This window comes from Psammomys obesus, unplaced genomic scaffold, assembly GCF_907164565.1.
Source record: "Psammomys obesus unplaced genomic scaffold, mPsaObe1.curated_primary_1811, whole genome shotgun sequence".
NCBI lineage: Eukaryota > Metazoa > Chordata > Mammalia > Rodentia > Muridae > Psammomys > Psammomys obesus.
The window spans coordinates 7127112-7146429 of NW_026596149.1; the positions used below are offsets into that span (position 1 = coordinate 7127112).

Consider the following 19318-nt stretch of genomic DNA (forward strand, 5'->3'; position numbering starts at 1 on the left):
TTATCTCCATGAATGGTCCTCAGTTGGAGTATCAGTCTCAGAAAAGACCTCTGTCCCAGATTTTTTGGTTTTGCTGCTCTCCTTGTGGAGCTCCTGTTCTCTCCAGGTCTTACTATTTCCCTCTTCTTTCATAAGATTCCCTGCACTCTGCCCAAAGTTTGGCTATAAGTCTCAGCATCTGCTTTGATACCCTGCAGGGTAGAGACTTTCACAGGCCCTCTGTGATAGGCTCCTGACTTGTTCCCTGTTTTCTCCCTATTCTGATGTCCATCCTATGTGCCTTTCTGAATGAGGATTGAGCATCTTTCCCAGAGTCCTCCTTCTTGATTAGTTTCTTTAGGTGTACACATTTTACTATGTTTATCCTATATTATATGTCTAATATCCACTTATGACTGAGTATATACTATGTGTGTCTTTCTGCTTCTGGGATACCTCACTCAGGATGATCTCTCTTACATGAATTGATTGGCCTGCTCTTTGATCACCTCCCCCTCAGGTGGGTGTGCTGCCTTACCAGGTCACAGAGGAAGACAATGCAGCCACTCCTGATGAGACCTGATAGACTAGGATCAGAAGAAAGGGGAGGAGGACCTCCCCTATCAGTGGACTGGGGGAGGGGCATGGGTGGAAGAGGAGGGAAGACAGGATTGGGAGGGGAGGAGGAAGGGAGCTACTGGTGGGATATAAAGTGAATAAACTGTAATTAATAAAAATTAAAAAATAAGGAAGAAACAATAAAATAAATAAAAGTAACCATTTCTACTGAAAAATAAAATAAAAATTTCCATTGGACATAAAATCAAATTAAAGGATACCATAAAGAAAGACAGACACAAGCAAAAAAGTACAGAAGTAGGAAATTCTATGTTATAGTGTGGATCTTAAAAGGTCAATATGAGAGGAGAGAAAGATGGCAATGGGGATTAATCTGGATTAACAATAGAAAAAATAAATTTTATAGGTGGCATATATTCCGGGAATGGATCCTAAATTTAAGAATGACTATTATATTTATATATGTTTAAAACAGTTTGGAGGACACTTAATGGTAATAATATCTTAATCCCCATTGGTTTTTCTGGACATGACAATGGTTTAGGTTGTATGGCAGGGTGTTCTTATCTTTACAGGAAGCACAAAGTAGTCAAACATAGTTTTACCTGTAGCATGATTACCATTCAAGCAGGTGATTGTATGTATCCATGTATATCTACATACAAATACATATGTACATAAATATACATAAAAAGATAAAGCAAAATATTAAGAATTAGTGAAATTTAGATAAAGAATGTTTGTGTAGTCAACGGTTTGTAGGGCTGAAACTTCCCTGTGCAGGCAGTTGTTGGGTAAAGCACCATGCATTAACATCAGCCCATTTAGTAGCTTCTACTTCCCTTCTTGAGAGGAAAGATAACTGAAAATAAGATCTTGGGGGGTGGAGACAAACGCAGCTTCTTCTATCTATTTATATTAAGAGGTACAAGCAGTTATCAACCCCAAACAAACCAGACACAAAAATTTAAAAAATGAACAAAATCATTGGAAATGATATTGAATCAACATTTTAAACTTAAGCTGGTAATTAACATAAAAATGAGCTATAAAGGAAGCTATCATTACTATAATACAATCAGTAAGTGAAACAAAGTAATAGGTTAAAAAATATATAAAACAAAGGATTTCAACATATTCTGAGTGAAAATGTGACAAGCTATACTAACTTTCTACCGTGTGTTAGAGCACAGTTTATTATACAGGGCAGTGATCTAACACAAACTTGAGCACTGGACAAAGAAATATCTTCAAGTTCCGTGAGACAGATACCACATGTGAAAGCCTTCTATGTTAGAAATGAAATGATGCTGACTTACTGGACATTTTGAAGTATTAAAAGCAAAGAGGAAAGAAAAAATGTCCCAGAAGTAGTTAGTAAGAAGGGCATCACTAGTATGGGGCGACAGGTGACGGTGACAGAAGATCACCGCATTGCATTAGCACACGGCAGAAGTCACATCTAGAAATTTCAGAGCACTGACCTATTATCACATCCAATACTGCACTGGGACTGCAGCAGAGGAGAAGAGTTACATTTTGTCTCCTTTAGTTGTCACTGTTAAAGAAACATTTCTCAAACTTTAAAAAGAAGTAAACAAAAAAATCTTTGTAGCCATTATGTTACAGATACTTTTTCTTAAGTTAGTCTATTTCATCAAAATATGGACAGCTGCCAGTGAACATTTTTTGTTGTTGTTGATGCTGTTTGGTTTTTAAGACACAGTCTCACTATGTAGCCTGGTTAGCCTGGAACTTAATCTGTAGCCATGACTGGCCTCAAACTCATAGAGATCTGCCTGCCTCCCCCTCTTGAGTGCTGGGATTAAATGTGTGCATCACCACGCCCAGAAAAGACTTTCTTAAAGTGCAACTTGAATATGAATTAAAACAAAACTATTTGTGATCCCCTGTGGCCCCATGTTCTATCCTGGTCATGCCATGTGAAGGTTGAAAGCCCAGTGCTTCATTTTCACTAGAACTTTTCTACCAGGTTAACAAAAAGGTCACTAAGACAGAATCCATGTCGGTCACTCATTTAACTCTTTTATATGCTTGGTAATCTAATATATAGTAAAAATATATATGCATTGTAAATCGGGTATCTTTTTTTTTTTTTTTTTCATTTACCACTGAGGAACTTATATGGTAAGATGTATCATAATTAAAATGGAAATATAGTAGTAAACAGAACTTACTAAAATACAAAGAAAATACAGTATGACTTGAGAGTTTATCATTGAAACCAAAAATTTAAATTGAAACAAAAAGATTCTAATCTAATTGCTTACAAGGTTTTATAAAAAAAATAGTTAAAATAATACCTGAATTAAAATTTTAATGAAAAAGAGCATTAAATATAAACCTGTGAATTATTTACTCTCAAGATTATCTGCCAAAGCTGTGGTCGTTTGTCAAAAAAGCAGACAAGTCTTAGAAATACAATTCTAATTTGATTCACAGGAGCAAAACTTAAGACTATTAGTTAAACATGGTACTCAAATTTTAGGTTATTTAAATAACAGTATAGTGCAGTAAGGGAAATTATAAATATTTATGACTAAAATGTCAGTGGAAAATCTTTTTGTATGGATTAAAATAATTCATTAAAATTACTACTAAATAAAAAGCAAAAATAACTCTATTAGAACTTTAAATGAGACAGAAAGAGAAAAACTTTAAAATTCCAGTTCGTAACTTAACAATAAATATGTAAACTACTGAACAAAATCAGGAATATAAATTACTTTGAAACACCTACTTATATCCATTTTAATGATAATTAAAAGTTACAATGTGTCAAAGACATATTTAAAAAAGGGGGGGGTAAGACAAGTGAATCAAATTTTGTTTATATCCTAAAATTACAAGACACTTTGAAAATGTGGTGTTGGTTCATTGCTTTTCCAGTTGAAAATGTCCTATGTGCATCCCTTTATCTTTGGTGTCACTGCTACCAATAAACACAAAATACACCTTTAAAACCTCACCACCACATTCCACTACGGAAAAGTAAGTCAACATTACTTCTTTAAAAATTAGATAGAAAGACTCATTTTTGTCTCATGGTCCACAATACCTGGAACATCATGCCAAAATATAAAAATTTAAAGGGAACATTATTCTCCTCTAACTGCACCAAAAATTTGGCTACTGTATGCTGGTATGATGACAGCCAGGAGTGGGCAGAAGCTACAGAAACACATAACATACATAAGTTTTACTCACAATTAGTAAAAGAAAGGTTCAATTTAATGTGACACTACAGTGGGACAACAATGCCTTCCGGTCAACGTGCTACAACTTGGTTCTCTTGTAGCTTAAAATGATAGTGTACTTGTCTTAAATTTACACAAAACATTAGCAAACATAGTAGTTGTTCATGATTAAAATAAAACAGCAATGTAAATTAATTTAACACAGTGTTAAATATATTCACATGATCACCATTGTAATTCAAATGGTCACTAATGAAGTTACATGTCAATATATGTACATAATATTTGCCACAGCAGTTTTTGAACTTCTGAGTGTTGCAAACCAGGTAACTTTACAAGACAATAATCTTGTAACAATTCTTCATATTATGAAAGGAAATAAATGTTGTAAGTAGTTTCATTCCTCAGGGGAGGGGCAGACTTCTCAAAAGTCAGTGCAAATTGAAGACAGTTCTACCTCTTGAGTATCTGAACTTGACCAAGAAAGACTCCTATACACTGAGGAAAACACATCTTAAGATGTTAATGATCTCCTAACACTGTCAGTGGCATTCAGGAGATACATGCCACCAAGAGGAACACAAGAGTTCTATAGCAGAGCCTTCTGAGAATATGCTTGCTGTGGCTGAGGTGGTTGTTGGCTGCCTCCTGTTTGAGGCAGGGCTGATGATGTTAAAGTATAGTTTGGCACCTGGGACATATTAGGTCCTGTATTCTGGTATATGGTGACATCAGCAGGTACAGGTACAGCAGCAGCAGCAGCAGCAGGAGGAGGACTATATATTGAAGCCTGGCTGGGATACGAATTTCCATGAACAGAACTAACCATTGCACTGTAGAGGGAGAAAAACAATTAATTAACTAAATAATGAATTATGTACCCAGAGATGAACAGGAAAACTATTAAATAATTCATTTGATAATTTATTAAATAAGTACAGTATCAAACTGCTATGAAGAAAAATAAATGCCTATTATTATAGAACTTACAGTGTGGTCGGAGAAAAAAAAAACCCCAATAATGTCAATAGTTAAAATAGCAGTGAAAAAAAACAGAGCATGGCAAATAGTAGCAGAAGTGCCTGACACAACAGATTCTTGCTTATGTGGGGTGGTAGAGGAAGGCTTTTCGGATAAGGCTTAATTCAAGAAAAGATATTAAGGCAGAGGAATCACATCAGCAGTCTAGGGAAGGCACACATTAGGCTAAGAAAAAGAAGCCTTTGAGGTTTTATAATGCCAGGTATGTTCAAGAAACAGAAAGGAGGCCAAGGCAGTTGTAGCAGAATGAGTAAAAAAGCACATGTGGTATGAGATAAAGTCACAACTAAGAGTCAGTGCTGAGGAAGGTCCAGGGAGTACCTGAGAAGCTACAGGGTTATGCTCTGTGAAACAAGCTCCGGTTTGTGCTTCAGGAGAAGGTAATGAGATATGACCTGTATTTTGACAGGCTCACATGGAAACACAAACAGATGTAGAGCTGGCAGGTACCCAGAGCCATAGTGGAGACAGGAGAGAATGGTCACACCCTACTTTGAAGAAAGTGCCATTGAAACTTGATAATGGACCAAGTAGTCTAGAACGTTTTCTGACTGATAAAAATAACTTGAATGGCTCCTTACTAAAAGGAGAAAACTACACTTGGGAAGTGAGATGTCTAGAAGACACATAAGAAAACTGGCGTGTACCTTTCATCCTATCACTTGAGAGGCAAAGGTAGGTAGATCTCTGGGAGCTCAAGGCCAGCCTGGACTACAAAGCCAGTAAAGCCAGTACTTGTTACACAGAGAAATCTTGCTTATGGAAAATAAATAAATAAACAAGCAAACAAGCAAGCAAGCAAATAAATAAATAAATAAATAAATAAATAGAAGGAAAGACAAAGAACAAAAAGAAAAAAAAAATGCACATGCAGCCTGGAGTCCCGGGGGAGTGCAAGAGTTGAAATAGACACTAGAGTCCTCATTTCGACACAAGAGGCGTATTAAGTCCTTAGGAAATGACTGCACAGAACAGAGCAGTGCATACAATGAGCCCTAGCCTTTTTTCTGGGGGCCGGGGGGTACAGACAGGATTTCTCTGTGAAGCCTTGGCTGTCCTGTACTCTTGGTAGACAAGGCTAGCCTTGAACTCTTCTGAGTGCTGGGATTACACACGTGTGCCATCACAACCAGCTTTGAGCCAGACTTTGATGTCAGGAATATAAAGGTACCTTTGGCAAAAGCAAGTGAGGAGCAGTAAGCAAAAAGAAAAACCAAGTGACAACTGCGTGACCTAGTAAAACATATTTAAAACTGGGAAGCGTAGGACTTGTGAAATGACCACAGGATCTGGCAATATGGATATCACCGGCATCTTGACAGAACAGTTTTAAGTGCACTAGCTGATCATCTACCGCCCTAACAGTACATAGTCACAAGGGCATCACATACAGCTCAACTACAACCATATTAACCCACCTGTACCTGTTGAGACTTACATCTGTGCCCGACCTTACAAGCAGTGACAAATTAATGTCACCTCAAAAGACACCTGTGCATTTTACAGGTGCTCTCTATAGGGCATGTCCTTCAAATGTTTGGCCTTCTTGGCTTGGCTCCTAACTGTTATCTGGTTATCAGCTTGGCTTCATTTTCTCTAGGACAATTTTGTCTTATCTATTGCTCCTGCTTGCCATCAGATCACAAACATGCATCTGTCACTGTTTCCTTTGGTGGATGCCTTTTTATGTGTATACTCCTATAAAACTAAAGTCACTGTAAGAGCTAGAGTTTCTTTTACCTTTTTGCAGCCATCTATGAAGGACTCAATTTTATACCAAGAACTCGGTGAGTAATACTTAAATGTTAAAGTGTTAATGATGACAAATTTTAAATACTAGCTTAAGATAGAGGTAAGTTACTGTTTTTCAGTTCCTTGAAGGATCTTATAAAGACTCTGAGAATTGATATATATTTATACATGCATAAAAACAAATGTGTGCTTAGAAGAAGAAATAAGGCAACAGCTAGCAGAGCAAATAGATTAAATAAAAAAGCAAATAGTGCAAATAGGATTAAAAAAAAGAAAATGGAAGAAAGAAGCAAGGCCTGCAGCTGAGTCAGGAGTGGCTGTATACTTCACTGTGCTTTCCAACTATAAGTCAAGGCCATCAGGATTTTCACTGATGCACAAGCAAGTTTGTCTAGCCCTCTTCAGCATACATCTAGGAGACTCTTTTTTCAGAAAAATTTATACATTTTAATTAATACAGAACTACATCAATTTCCTTTTTTCCTCCCTCCAGCCCCTCCCATGACCCCTACTCTCAAGCTGATAGCTTCTTTTACTGTTACATACATATACATATGTGTGTGTGTGTGTGTGTGTCTGTGAGCACGCGCACAAAAACATAAATACAATCTGCTGAATCTGTTTGTGTTATATTCGTACATGTTTTCAGGACTAATAACTTTGTACTGGAGAACCAATAAGAGAATGTACAGGAGGCCACTTCTTGTTCCTTCGCATACAGTTTTACTCTTTTAGAATGAAGAGCTTTTCAGGTATCTGTCCCCAGGACATTTGGAAGGCACTCAGGAGGTGGCATTCATGTAACGTCCAAATGCCACCTATCGTGGCGACAGTGTTCGGAGAAGATTATAAGGATGAAGCCACCATAGCTTATCAATCTATTTATCAATTATTTTGTCTCTTAAACAGATGTTTTAAAAATTAGTGAGAGGTGTGATAAAAACTGGTTACAGAGCATTTGCCTACATATTAAGGTTCAAGGTTTTATCCCCAACACTGTGAAGAACATGGAAGGCTTTGGGGCAGACACAGACAAAAAAGCAATTTCTTTACAGTGAAGCTGGGGACTGGGATAAGTAGTGTAACATAAAGGGAAGTGCATGTGCAACCTAGAACACTGTGCTGGTGAGCTCCTAAAGCCTACCCTTACCTGCTTCCAGGGAAAGAATCAGCCTGCATTCTTACAAAACCCACCCCACACACAGACAGGATGGTCTGAACAGCAATGCCTACCTCCAGTTTTTCTTATCCAGGTTTGTGCTTACAGATCACTGCAACCAATTAAAGAATTTTAACATTAGCCCCAAACAACCATCAATAATAATCAAATTACTTCGGGTAAGAAGCCTGGGTCTGCTGACTAGGAAGAGCTGCATTTGCAGACGGCGGAATTGCTCCTTGGCTGATGGAAGACAGCTGCTCAGGAGGAAGACTGTAGCTCTGGAGATGGCTCATCTGTGCACTCCCTGCTACCAGGTAGGTACCACTTTGAGCAGGTCCTGCATATACCTATAAGATGCGATAAGAAAACATTCCATTATACAACTTTAAAGCGTATGCCAAACGTACTCAGCAGAAGCATTTAGTTACAAAACAGCATGCTTTGCTCCTTCAGAACTTCTTTTAAATGTTATTTCTATCAATTGGAATTTTATAAAAAGCATTTTTTAGTAGACTGATGATTTTTAATCACTGTAAAAGTACTTGTGTGTTTGCATGAATGTGTACGCATACATGAGTATGTGGGAGCATGCTGGCCAAAGGGTGGTATCAGGTGTCTTTCTAGATAATTCCCACCTCATCTATTGGGCTGTGGTCTCTGAACCCAAAGCTCAACTATTTGGCTACTATAGCAGGGCAGATGGCTCTGGGGATCCCTTCTGTATTTCCATGTGCTGGGATTACAGCGAGTGACACACCCAGTTGGCATTCAGAGAGCTGGGAATCCAAAATGCAGTCTGGCAAGCACTTCACCCACTGAGCTTTCTTCCTAGTCCAAGTTTTTATTTTTAAGTCTTACATGAACAGATTTTGCTTTCATATAAAAGCACTAAAGAAATACATTTCATATTAATATAACTTCTATATTAAATGTATGACATACTTTCCATGTAGCTCTTTTAAAAAGTTTTTATTTTTTTTAAATTCTGGTTTGTTCAGTTTTTTGGTTGCCTGTTTATTTGAGGGAGCTTGGAAGTTGAAGTTGGAGCGTGGGGGTAAGAAAGATCTGGGATGAGTTATGGGAGGAGAAACCAAGATCAAAATATATTATATGAAAAAAATAAAAATGTTATTTTCAATTCATATATGTTATTAACATATATGCACATATGCATGCATTTTACAAAACACAGACATATGTGTGTGTGTGTATATATGTATTCATATATATACACTTTGGAAGTATACTTGAATCCATTGTTTTATAGATCTGAACTGTAGTTACAATTCACATTTCCAAACTGCAACTTAATGAATGGAGAACATATTAACTTGCTAAGGCAGGGTAAGCAAATTTTCTTATAAGGTCTAGAGAGTCTACTGTAAGTACTCAATTTTATAGGTTTAGAATGCAGCCACAGACATAGCTGAAACAAATGTGGTGTCTGTGAGCCAAACAGAGTGGCTTTGGTTTTTTTTTGTTTGTTTGTTTTGACTTTGACAAAAACAAGCAGCAGGCTGGATTTCTTCACCAATTCCTATATCCAAAAGTTGTTCTTTTTGTTGTTGAATTTAAATTAAAAAAAAAAAAAGAAGTCCATTTTTCTCTGAAGGAAGTTGCAACACAAGACTGGCTTGGTATAGCCTATGTGGTCCAAGCTGGCCTTAAACGTGAAGCAAGCCTCCTGCCTCAGCTTTCTCCTGAATTTTGGGATTACAGGCACTTCCAAATGCTCACCAACCTCTCCAGCAATTAACCTACCAGCAGAAGCCACCATGGATCACTGAAGTCTTAAATATTCCACCTTAATTTTTTTTATTGTGAAAGTCTGTTTATATTTTTAAAAAGACATTTTACTGTCTTTATAGTAAGATTGTTCTCATGTGCTAAAACAACCAGCACAATCATCAAGAAACCAGTCACTTTCTATTTCATTAAATATGACAAATTCACATCAGAACTGGAGACTCTCAGAAGAATGCGGAATTAGCAATTTTATTTGAAAAGATAGAAAAACTTAACCTTAAGTTTTTATTACATATGAAACCTTGTAATATGAACCCAAATTTTAAAGACGTTGGCCTAGGGTAGGGTCAAAATACCCGTATTTAAAGAATAAGGAGTAGGAAAAAACTATTTAGTGGAAAATTTTGCTACTTATTCCTGTACAACAAGAAAATTAAATATATGTATGCATGTATATATATATATTATTTATATATAGTATATATATATCTACCATATACTTGATATACTGATATACTCAGCATATTATCTAATATATTTATGAATTTTAAAAATTCTGTGAATTTTTTCATTGTAAACATTATGCTGAAGAAATTACAGATTTTGGGCTAGAGAGATGACTTGGTGGCTAAAAGTACTGCTAAAAGTTCCTAGGGCACCAACACCCTCTTCTGGCAACCGCACACATGTGGTATATATTCACAAGGATACACATACATATGCATGCATTTTGCAAAAAACGCAGACATTTCAAAGAATCTCAAGTACATTAAAAATTCGCACAACAGCCCTGAGCTTTACAAAACATACCTGGGAACCAGAAACACCAGATGACTGCACATAATACTGCTGGTTCTGTAACTTTGCATACATAGAATACATTGGATCTTCATTCATTAACTTCGTATACAATGAAAGGGCTTCCATCACCTTCACATTTAGTTCTGAGAGTTCTGAATGTTTTCTGCAATATTACACAATAATTTGATTGCTAAATAAGACACTCTAAATTATGACTCATCAAAATAGCAAAATGTAATCAATTGACTTGGGACAAAAAGACTTTTTCCTTTGGCCCCAGGTAACAAAAAATGTTTCCAGGTTAGGAACCCATGCTGGAGTACTTGACTGTCCTGGAACTGCCTAGATTTCTCTTTTATCAACTGATGGCCAGCCCTTTAGGCTTATTAAGCACAATTATATAAAAAAGAGAACGGCAGTGAAGGCCTATGGGAGCCTTGCTTTCAAAGAAAGGGCAAGTGAGTCTAAATCCTCATTCATGGCAAGGTGAAAACGGAGACTGAAGGATGGCTCCTTGAAATGCCGTCTGTGTGTGTGTTGTACATGTGACAGCCTCATGTGCACATAGGAGCCTGAGACACTCGGGGGAGGGGTGTATCTTCTCTCTGTGGCATCTTCCTTTAGTGTTAAGACAGGATCTCTGACAGATCCTGACGCACATCAAATCTTGGCTGGCTGTGCACTGGACCTCAGTGATCTGTCTATCTGCACCAGGCCTCTTCCTCTCTCCCCACCTTCTGCCATCATGGCTGAGCTTAGGCACGCATCACCATGCCCTGCTTTTCATGCAGGCTTTGAGGATCCAAACTCAGATCCCTGCAGTTGTGTGGCAAGCTCTTTACATCTGAGCCATCTCTGCAGCCTGAATACCTTTTCAGAAAGGTAATTTATTGAAATGGTTTCAGAGACAAAGTTACACAACTTAAATACAGTTAAAGTTCTTTACCTATCAATATCTTCCAGCTTTTCATCAATGAGAGGTCCCATCTGATGACACATCGCTAAGAGGACAGTGTTTGAAGAAATAAGAAACATAACAAAAGAAAGTAAACTTTTGAAAAATATTTATAGAATTAAAGAAAAAAGTTTAATGTGAAGTAATAAAAATGTCAATTATACTTTGTCAACAGAACCTAGAATTGATTTTCATAAAGTATAATGGTGACAATTTAAAGTACTGATTTCAATATATATACTTTTTCACTTACAAGACTTTAAGATGCTAAATAAAATAATTCGTACAGTAAGCTCTGTGACTTCAACTTCTACTCAAGATTTAAACAGCACATGAAAGGAGAGACTGGCACAGAATGTTTAATGTTCCATTTCTAAGATTACTCTCAAAACTCATCTTAGAGTCGTTAGTTAGAAAGATCTCTGATTATTCTTTGCTTGCAAGGCAGCAAAAACTTAAAAACTGCTTGCAGTTTGCAAAAACTGAGGTTACCTTCAAGATGAAGCAGCTCTGGTAAGTCTGGTTGATTATCACTGGGGTCTGTACTTTGCAACATCTGTAACAACTGGTCCATTTTATCCTACAGAAATTAAAACAGTTAATGTCAAAAGCAACCACTCTCTGTGAAACATTATGTTCTCACTTTGATAACTCAATCATGGAAAGATGACTTTTACAATTCAGTTAAGATGGTTAATTCTACCTTCATGTTTTTTAGCATCTTACATGTTTTCCCTTTAGCACCATGAGAAATCAGATCCTTGCACACTATTAGGTATTTTTCAAAATGTTCAAATCAGAACAGGACCATCCATTTAAACTTACAATCTCTTATAACACATTCAAGAATTCCACTTTGTTTTGGAGCAGCTGTAGCTTAGCCACACAACAGTTGGAACATCCTTCCCAAGACAACGTGCTATGACTAACAGTTCAGTCATTACTTCTTGCTGGCAGTGAGTATGACAGCTGTTCCACATGCAGAGCCCAGGCCTTTCACAGCTGTTCTTCTAAGTGGGGCTCTAAGGATTTACTCTGTTCTCTTTCCATCAAGATTTCAGTTTGTCATAAAAGAAGAAATTGTAGTTTAATCTTTTTTTTTTTGGGAAATGATGGATAAGTAATATCCATTTACTTAAGTCTATTTCAAAATTCTTTAAAACTTAGAACTGAAGGAACTAAAAAAGGCAATTGCATAAAAATACCCATGTATTATACAAGATATAGTTTTTCATTTACCAAATTCTTTAAAAATTATTACAAACTTTTCTCGTGCATATTTTTTAGGTACTAACGCTACCACACATAGGCACACAGAGCTAATAATTTAAAGACTACAATTTCTGAGTAAAACTGGTACATAAAAGATTTCTTGAAAGATGAATTAATTGCTAGATTAGAAGCAGAGGAAAACTCCTGTCAAGGCAAATCGATTCTGGATTTTAAAATGGATATTCTTTCAGGTACAAGATTCATGTTCATTTTAAGACATTAAAAAAGATAATAGAAACATTTGCCTCCTGCTAACACAACATGGTTTCTATGTGGGCCACAGCTGAGTGCTCATACGTTTCCTTCTGTAAAGCAATCTGGCCAAGTAGAATGTTCCCTGACCTGGTGGGACTCCTTAGTTCTTAGCACTCTCCCACACTCTTGCTTCTCTCAAAGAGAAAGTAGTACCACTACCATTTAAACCAGGCTGGAGAAGTGGTTCACCAGATAATGACTTGCCTGGCATGTGCAAGATGCTGGGTTCCATCTCCAGGACAACAAAACCAAACAATTGTTTTTTAAAATCAGTAATTCCAAACTTAACCTCATTACAATTCTGCTCATTATCTCCTACAATATTTTATCTAAATGCACTTTAAAGTCTTCTAGAAGACTATGTCAAACATATTTGCAATAAAAATGTGTATATAATTTGGCAATATTCTAAGTTTAAATTCATCAGTATATAATATAAAATGGGTTGAAGTAACAAAGTTCAGATTTAAAAGGATGAAATGAGTCAAGATTCAAGGTCATTCATATGCCTATTTTATGTCGATATGTGAAACTGGTAAGAAACCTTATTTATATGTTTCAAGTTTTGAGAGCAATACCTCTGAATTATTTCCATAGCTTCTGAGTGTTATAACAGGAATCACAAGTGGTTTATCACTAAAAATTATTTTTAGGGGCTGAAGAGATGACTCGGCAGTTGAGAACACTGATAGATCTTCCAGAGAATTCCCATCACCCAGATGGCAGCTTGCAACCCTCTGTTATTCCAGTTCCAGGGAAACCCAATGCCCTCTCTGGCCTCTGTAGACACCAGATATGGACATGGTACACAGACAAAATACTCACACACATGAAGTAAAATACAAATTTAAATTATATTTCATAATCTACTAGCTAGCAATTCGCTGTGTTGTTTATTATTGCAAAATGCATAAAACTATTTGAATTGTGCTACTAATCATTAAAACCACCAATACTTGGAACTGCCTCTAGAAATCAATGCACCACAGTTAGGCACAGTATGTGCCAGGATAAGGCTTTGATCTATATAATGAAGAAAGAAACTGTAAAAGAGAAGATAAAGAAAATGATGACAGGAAGTATTCTCAAGCATACCAACTTCAGGAATTATTACACAAAAACAGGGTGCCGGAATGGAGTGTCCTACACTGATCTATACCAGGAGCCAGAAAGTAAGCACAGGATTTTATGATCTCCTTGGTAACTTCAACACAATGCAGCCAGAAAATATGAAAAAGAATGTAATCGTGTTTCAAATTTGGCCTGTATGGCTTGCTAATTCTATCATTTAATACTTTTACTTTTAGTATAGTAAATTTAACCCTTTATTAATTCAATATAATACTGATTGTGGTATTCAAAACAATACTATTAATAGGTCTGACTACAAAAGTAGAAGTGTAGGGGCTGGAAAGATGGCTTAGCAGTAAAGAATGGCTACTCTTTCACAGAACCAGGGTCCAAATCCCAGCACTCGTGTGGCAGCTCACAACTCTCTGTAATTCCAGTTCTAAGGAGACAGAGGCCCTCTTCTAGCTTCCACAAGTACTAAATATGCACATGGTGCAGATTTACATGCAATCAAAAAACACCCAGACATATAAAAAATACATAGTTGTAAATGTGGTTGAAGATATAAAATCATTTTAATATTTTCTTCATATGTAGTAATAGCAGAGATTTATATGCAGCCTATAGCATATTAACGTAATATAATTCCAGAGATGCCAAGGTTGGGTTGGAGACAGCCCAGTTGTAGAGTGCTGGCCTCGTAAGCAGAAGGCCCTAGGCTAATCTCCAGCTATAAGGCAAACAACCCACCAACCTGACTCCAAAAGAATACTGATACAGTTGCTACTATGTTCATTTTCAAACATAACCACTAAAAACAATCACAGATGTAACAGATGTAACAATGACATATGGACATATTTCACATAAAATTAACGTAAACGTATCCCAATCAAATGTGTTCAATCCAAGCAAGGAGCACAACTCATTTCATTGAATTGGTTTATGGAATAGTAATTTAATAACAGCTTCACTTTGGAAACCAGAAAATTTGTTTTATTCTTTCAACAGACCATTAATAAGTCTACTATTCTCTGTAATGCTAAGCAATTTTCATGCCTGTTGGGTATATGAAAAAGCGGGTATTCTCCCAGACCACCTACAAAACTGTAAAATCTCCCTTCTGTTCAACAATTTCACAGTACTTATTAACATGAAAAACACACAGATCTTTTAGTTTGGAAGTTTCCTGGATAGCTAAGAAAAACAAACTAAATGTTAAAAACAAGACAAAACAAAAAACTCTCACTATAGTACTGTTTGTGATAGCAACTAAAATTGGAAACTAAGTGCCCAATACTTAAATGCATGAATATAAATCCACTCTATAAAATACTAGACAGGAATTCACATTCATCCTTATCTTACTACTCCCTCTTCCTCTATAGCACTGGAGGTTAATTCAGAGTCTGATACATGCTACGAAAATGCTCAAATATTGAGCTATATCCTCAACCTTTAGCACGATAAATGACAAAATCTTAGTAAGGTAAAAATGAAATCAAAGAATTAAAATACACATATATTGTAAAAAAAATCCATGCTTTGTCTACATTGTTAATATTTTCAGAACAAGAAAAAAAAGCAATCCAGCTTTCATCCAAGGTCCAATAGTGATCAACAAGGAAATCACTCACCTCATCAATAAAGGCTGGTTCTGGTTCTGGCTCTATTGTTTCTATCTGAACATCATCACTGAATTGTACTGTCTTCTTCTCTGTTTTTACTGAAATACATAAAAATTTTATTTTCCTTTAAATAGATCTAAAAAAAAATCTAAGTACTAGCAGAGAATGTGGACTTTAAAGACTCAATAAGGAACAACTAAACTGAAGACATTTTAGAAAATGAAAGATCTTTATAAAGCTATCTAGATTTCCTAATTTTCTCTTGCAAAAATGTTTCCTATAAGCGATCTCATTAAAACTAAGTTATGCTTCTGAAATAAAATTCACCTACTTCAGAATTGAAAGCTTACACCAACATAAGTAAATTCTGTAACTTAAAAGAATTCTTTTTAAACGACTAGAGAATTCAAAAGAAAAATTGTTGATAAAAACATCATGTTAAAACACAATAAACTGAAAAATCACGCATGTCCTTCTGCAATGGCACTGGGCTTTCTAGCCAGAGAGCAGCATCAAGGCTCAGAAAAAAAGAGTGTACTTGACCCCAGCAGGAATCTGCACTGGCCAGCACATGAGCCTCGCTTTCTGATTGCATTGTACTTAAAAGTGAAATGTGACCAGGAACATTAGCAAACAACTGGCCGTGAGCACAGATTTCTCTCGCTCACTAAAGCAATCTTTGAAAACTACTTAATGCAACTAAAAATGTAGTGCTGTTATTAATATGGCAATCTCCAAATAACACAAAAATCCCAGACAGTTCTAGAGAAGGATCATGTTTCCTGGATTTTTGGTCCTGGCATCAATGAGGTCAATTAGACATGAAAATGTTGAAATAAGGATGGAAACAGGGAGATGTTACAGTAGGAGGACCTACAGATGGAAATAATGTTCATTACACAACTCAATGTGGTTGAAGAAATATTAAATTTGCCTAGGTGAGTTTCTAAAACATTCCTGTATGGTATGCCTGTTTTAAAGAAAGATTAAAATCTCTTGCACAAAAGAAAAACTAACAGTTGGAATGGCTGGATAAGACTGTCGGTTCACCTTGTCTTTTAGCCCAACTACTGGGATCTGGCTTGTGACTTTGAAAAGCTGTTATTGTTATGTGTTATGGGCTTCGACTACTGTCTGTTTAATTGCAAATGTAAGTAACATTTATTTCACTCAAATCATCAAAAAGCAACATTCTATATATGAAAAAACCAAAAGTTTTGGCTGATTCATCTTCCTACTGGGAAAAGAGACATCTGCTAAAAACATTCTGCTTACTATCTTGCACTATTAACAAGTAGAAGGCTGGGACAGCTCTGCATTCATTGGCTATTACCCCAAAGAAAACACAGGGCAGACTTCACAGAATTGATAACTGCAGTCCCTCGTCTCATAGGAACTGATATTAAATGTGTATGATATGCAAAATATGCTAGTCACATATACAATGGCATATTTTCACAATATCTGTCTCCAAAATAAAATACTGAAAGTGAGGCACTTGTATCTGTGACAGGCCAAGTGAAACTGACTTCTAGTTCCAGTAAAAGAATGATGTACAGGAATTCTGCTAGCAGTTTTCTAAATCTGAGGACTATTACTGCATTATGTAAGTTTCTCTGATACTGGTGCCCAGAGTGAAACATTCAAGAATCAAAAAACTCACAGTAAATCTGCATTGTCATATAAAAAAACAGACATGAGATCAAGGTTCTCATCTTGAACAAAAGTCCAAAGAATTTCTAAGTTTGCCAACAGCTGATATAAAAAAAGCCTAAAACACATCAAACACCTCCAGCAGACCAGATTGTTAAAAAGATGACCCACGCAAGCCATTCAAAATAGGCTTATATAGACTTTTAAATATATATGTATATATATGTAGATGTGTGTGTGTGTGTGTCTGTGTGTCTGTGTATCAGAGTATGTACATGTAAGCGCAGGTCGTCTAGAAGGGCAGGCACACTGGATCCCCTGGACCTACAGTTATAGGCAGTTGTAAATGACTAACGTGGGGGCTGTGAAACAAACTTGGGCCCTGTGAAGATATAGCATATGGCCATACTCAGTGGAGCCATCTCTCGAGTACTTGTTTATGCAGTTTTGAGTTCCAATGACTTTTAGTTCCAACAATGGAGAAATGCATTAAAAGATCTGACTCTACAAAAGTGATATAACTCAGTAGCTACAAGAGAAGACCATTTTGTTAAAGATCTGTAATTTCTGACTTGCTGTTAGAAGCTTTTCTTCATCGTTAACATACATATCCAAGTCATATACTCTAGAAATATTTATACAGTGTATAGTGTGGTTAAGACTTTGAACCTTACTAGCACAAGTCTCATATCAAACACATTTCTTTTTTTTTAATTTAAATTTATTTTTATATTATATTCACTTTTACATCCCTATTGTAGACCCTTCCTTTATCTCCTCCCAGTCCCATACTCTCTTCCTCTTGCCCCCTACATTAGCGAGAGCCCTCCTCCCTTACCATCTGACCCCAGCCTAGCAAGTCTCATTAGGACTGCCTGCATCCTCTTCCTCTGTGGCCTGGCAAGGGACCCCTACCAGGAGGAAGTGATCAAAGAGCAGGCAACAGAGTCCATGTCAGAGCTCCCCTTACTAGGGAACTTACACTAAGACTGAGCTGCCTATTGGCTAGTTCTGAGTAGGGGAACTGGGTCCTCTCCATGTATGATCCTTGGTTGGTGCAGTTTCCACAGGATCCCCTGAGCCCACATTTGTTGGCTCTGCTGGTCTTATTACAGCACTCCTGTCCTCTCTGGGTCCTTCTATTCCTGCACTCTTTTCTATGACTGCTTATGCTCTGCCCAAAATATGGCTGTGAATCTTAACATCTGCTTCGATCCCCTGCTTGGTGGAGTCTTTCAGGGGACATTTATAGTGATCTTACAACCATCAGAATGGCTAAGATAAAAACCTCAAGTGACAACACATACTGACGAGGATGTGGAGAAAGGGGAACACTCCTCCATTGCTGGTGGGAATGTAAACTTGTACAACCACTTTGGAAATCAATCTGGTGCTTTCTGAGACAATTGGGAATAGTGCTACCTCAAGATCCAGCTATACCACTCCTGGGCATACATCCAAAAGATGCTCTACCATACAATAAGAACATTTGCTCAACTATGTTCATAGCAGCTTTATTCATAATAGCAAGAATCTGGAAACAACCTAGATGTTCTTCAAGTGAAGAATGGATACAGAAATCATAGTACATTTGTACAATGGAATACTACTCAGCTATCAAAAATAAGGAAATCAAGAAAATTGTAGGCAAATGGCTGGAACTAAAAAAGATCATCCAAAGTGAGGTAACCCAAAACCAGAAAGACATGCATGGTATATACTCACTTATAAAACAGACCTAAAGGAGCTAAATAACAAGGAAGACCCTACTGAGGATGCTTAATTCTCATTTCAAAGGGCAAATAGAATAGACACCAGAAGAGGTTGAAGAGAGGGAACAGGACAAGAGCCTTCCACAGATGTCCTCTGAAAGACTGCTTTCTTTAAGAAGCAGAGAGCCGGGTGTAGTGGTGCATGCCTGTAATCCCAACACTAGGGGAAGCAGAGGCAGGTAGATTTATGTAAGTTCGAGGTCTGCCTGGTCGAGGCTACCCTGTCTCAAAAAAATAAGCGGGGGAGCAGAAAATTTTGACTTACCTATTCTGTGATTATTATTAATTCAACATCAAGTTTCAATACAGCATGGCTGTCTATAGACAAGGGAATAGTATTCTGAAAGGGCCCTAGCAGTGCTGTCTCCTACTTCTATTTCAGTTGCCACTAATAGTGATTTTCTTCCATGACCTTACTTGTTTCTGTTGTTATC

General features: G+C 36.8%; 1 protein-coding gene across 1 annotated transcript in view; it reads right to left on the reverse strand.

The window, feature by feature from the left end:
* Positions 1-3301: 3301 nt before the first annotated feature.
* Positions 3302-19318, reverse strand: part of Stam (signal transducing adaptor molecule) — a 51205-nt gene continuing 35188 nt past the window's right edge. The window contains exons 9-14 of the mRNA XM_055593846.1: positions 15469-15557; positions 11726-11813; positions 11225-11279; positions 10288-10441; positions 7903-8078; positions 3302-4609 (exon numbers count right to left, since the gene is read on the reverse strand). Of these exons, the coding sequence (XP_055449821.1) occupies positions 4366-4609; positions 7903-8078; positions 10288-10441; positions 11225-11279; positions 11726-11813; positions 15469-15557 (806 nt within the window). The 3' untranslated portion in view covers positions 3302-4365. The remainder of the gene's footprint in view (positions 4610-7902; positions 8079-10287; positions 10442-11224; positions 11280-11725; positions 11814-15468; positions 15558-19318) is intronic.